The sequence below is a fragment of the Thecamonas trahens genome (assembly GCF_000142905.1).
Source record: "Thecamonas trahens ATCC 50062 unplaced genomic scaffold supercont1.9, whole genome shotgun sequence".
NCBI classification, from domain to species: Eukaryota; order Apusomonadida; family Apusomonadidae; genus Thecamonas; species Thecamonas trahens.
The window spans coordinates 252308-253986 of NW_013657671.1; the positions used below are offsets into that span (position 1 = coordinate 252308).

The 1679-nt window shown below is 61.7% G+C and overlaps 2 protein-coding genes across 2 annotated transcripts in view; both read left to right on the forward strand.

Annotated features, from left to right (window-relative positions):
* Positions 1 to 156: 156 nt before the first annotated feature.
* On the forward strand, positions 157 to 1330 carry AMSG_02317 (uncharacterized protein; the record flags this gene model as incomplete). The annotated part of the gene is made up of 1 exon (XM_013905409.1): positions 157 to 1330. The coding sequence occupies one exon, from the start codon at positions 157 to 159 to the stop codon at positions 1315 to 1317; it is 1161 nt and encodes a 386-aa protein (XP_013760863.1). The 3' UTR covers positions 1318 to 1330.
* Positions 1331 to 1476: 146 nt separating this feature from the next.
* Positions 1477 to 1679, forward strand: part of AMSG_02318 (ribosome biogenesis protein WDR12) — a 1957-nt gene continuing 1754 nt past the window's right edge. The window contains exon 1 of the mRNA XM_013905410.1: positions 1477 to 1624. Coding sequence (XP_013760864.1) covers positions 1483 to 1624 — 142 coding nt within the window. The 5' untranslated portion in view covers positions 1477 to 1482. The remainder of the gene's footprint in view (positions 1625 to 1679) is intronic.

The window sequence follows — 1679 nt, forward strand, 5'->3', positions numbered from 1 at the left end:
CCCAGCTGAGCTGCTGGTTGAGAATAAGGCAAGATGCTCGGGGCAGACGAACGTAGCGGACGCTGGCGTCGACGTGCACGCAACCTGGCGTGGCTTGTGCGCGACAACATGGTGTGGCGAGCAAAGTACATCGAAACACTTGGCGATGTGCCACCGATGAGCCGGAGACGGCTCATCGCCGACAGCCCGTCCCACTCTTGGGCGGATGAGCTCCGCTGGCGGATCGCGACTCAGCAGACGGTGACCTGCAACTTTAACAAGGCGCCAAGCCTCGACGACGCGCTCGCCTACCTACAGTCGCTGGCGCTGTTTGATTGCATGGAAAAGGACGATGAGGTTGGTGTCGACACCAAGGTCTTTGACTTTGTCTTTTACACACCGGGCATTTCCAAGCGTCGTATCGGCGAGCTCCTTGGCTCTGCAACGTACGCGGCTGCGCGCGATTGGTACGTGATGGCGCGGATGCCAGCGCTTGTCGGGCTCGACTTTGCCGACGCGCTGCGCGATTTCTTGCACCCTCTGTGGATGCCTGGTGAGGCCCAGGCCATTGATCGAATCATGCATACCTTTGCCAAGGCGTACTGCAGCGCCAACCCGGAAGTCACGGCCTCGTCAGCTCAGGACGTCGTCATCGACGACAACGGCTTTACCAATCTGCTCACAGTCGACGCAGCGTACGTTCTCTCGTTCGCCGCCGTCATGCTCAACACCGATGCCCACTCATCGCACACCATCTCGGGCTTTACCCGGTCCTCGTTTGTGCAAAACTGCTCCGGGCTCGGCGTGCCGCGCGCATTGGTCGAGCACGTGTGGGAGTCGGTCACCTCCAACCCGATCCTTCACGACTCGGACAATGTGCTCTCGCCGCCTCTGGCCACCAGTGCAGCGCACATCCACACCGGCGGCATGCTCTTTCCCTGGCGATCTCGCTTCCTCATGCTCACCTGCAACAAGCTGCTGATATTCCACAGCGAGGAGAGCCAAGATCGCGCGCTTGCCAAGTACCCGCACCAGGCGCTCCAAGTCGTCCGCCTCGGCGAGCGTGACATCACCATCGAACCACATCCTGTTGCCGGCTACGCCACCCTCGATGGCTGGGTCACCAGAACTGGCCTCTTTGCGCGCTCGGATCTCCTCTCCCGATCAACTGAGACTATTGTCCGCATTCGGCTCCCTACGTCCGACCTCGCCGACAAGTGGGAGCTCCTCATCAATCGTGCCCTCAACACAGCTGTAGTGGAGGACGTATGCGAGCTTGATCCCGCGCGAGACGTTACCGAGGCCGTCCATAACCATAACCTCATCACCAGCGAGTGACGAACAGCGCTTGCCCCGGCGCCAGCATCATACGCCCCCGCCAATCAAACACGTTTCCATCGCACCTTCTTTCCCCTCTCCCCTGCCATCGCCCCCCATCGCCCATCGCCCATCGCACGTCGCCGGTCACCGGTCACCACTCGCCAGCCACCACTCGTCTGAACCATGGCCGAGACTCTCCAGGTCCAGCTGGTCTCGCGGTGCCGCGAGCCGGCCCACAGCAAGGTCCCCTCCTCGCTCTTCTCCGTCCCCATCTCCTCCACCCGTTACGCCCTCTCTGAGCTTGTCAATGTGCTCCTCTCGCTCGGTACGTCCTCCCCTATGCCCCCCCCTCCCCTGCCCCTGTCCCAATCCATCCATCC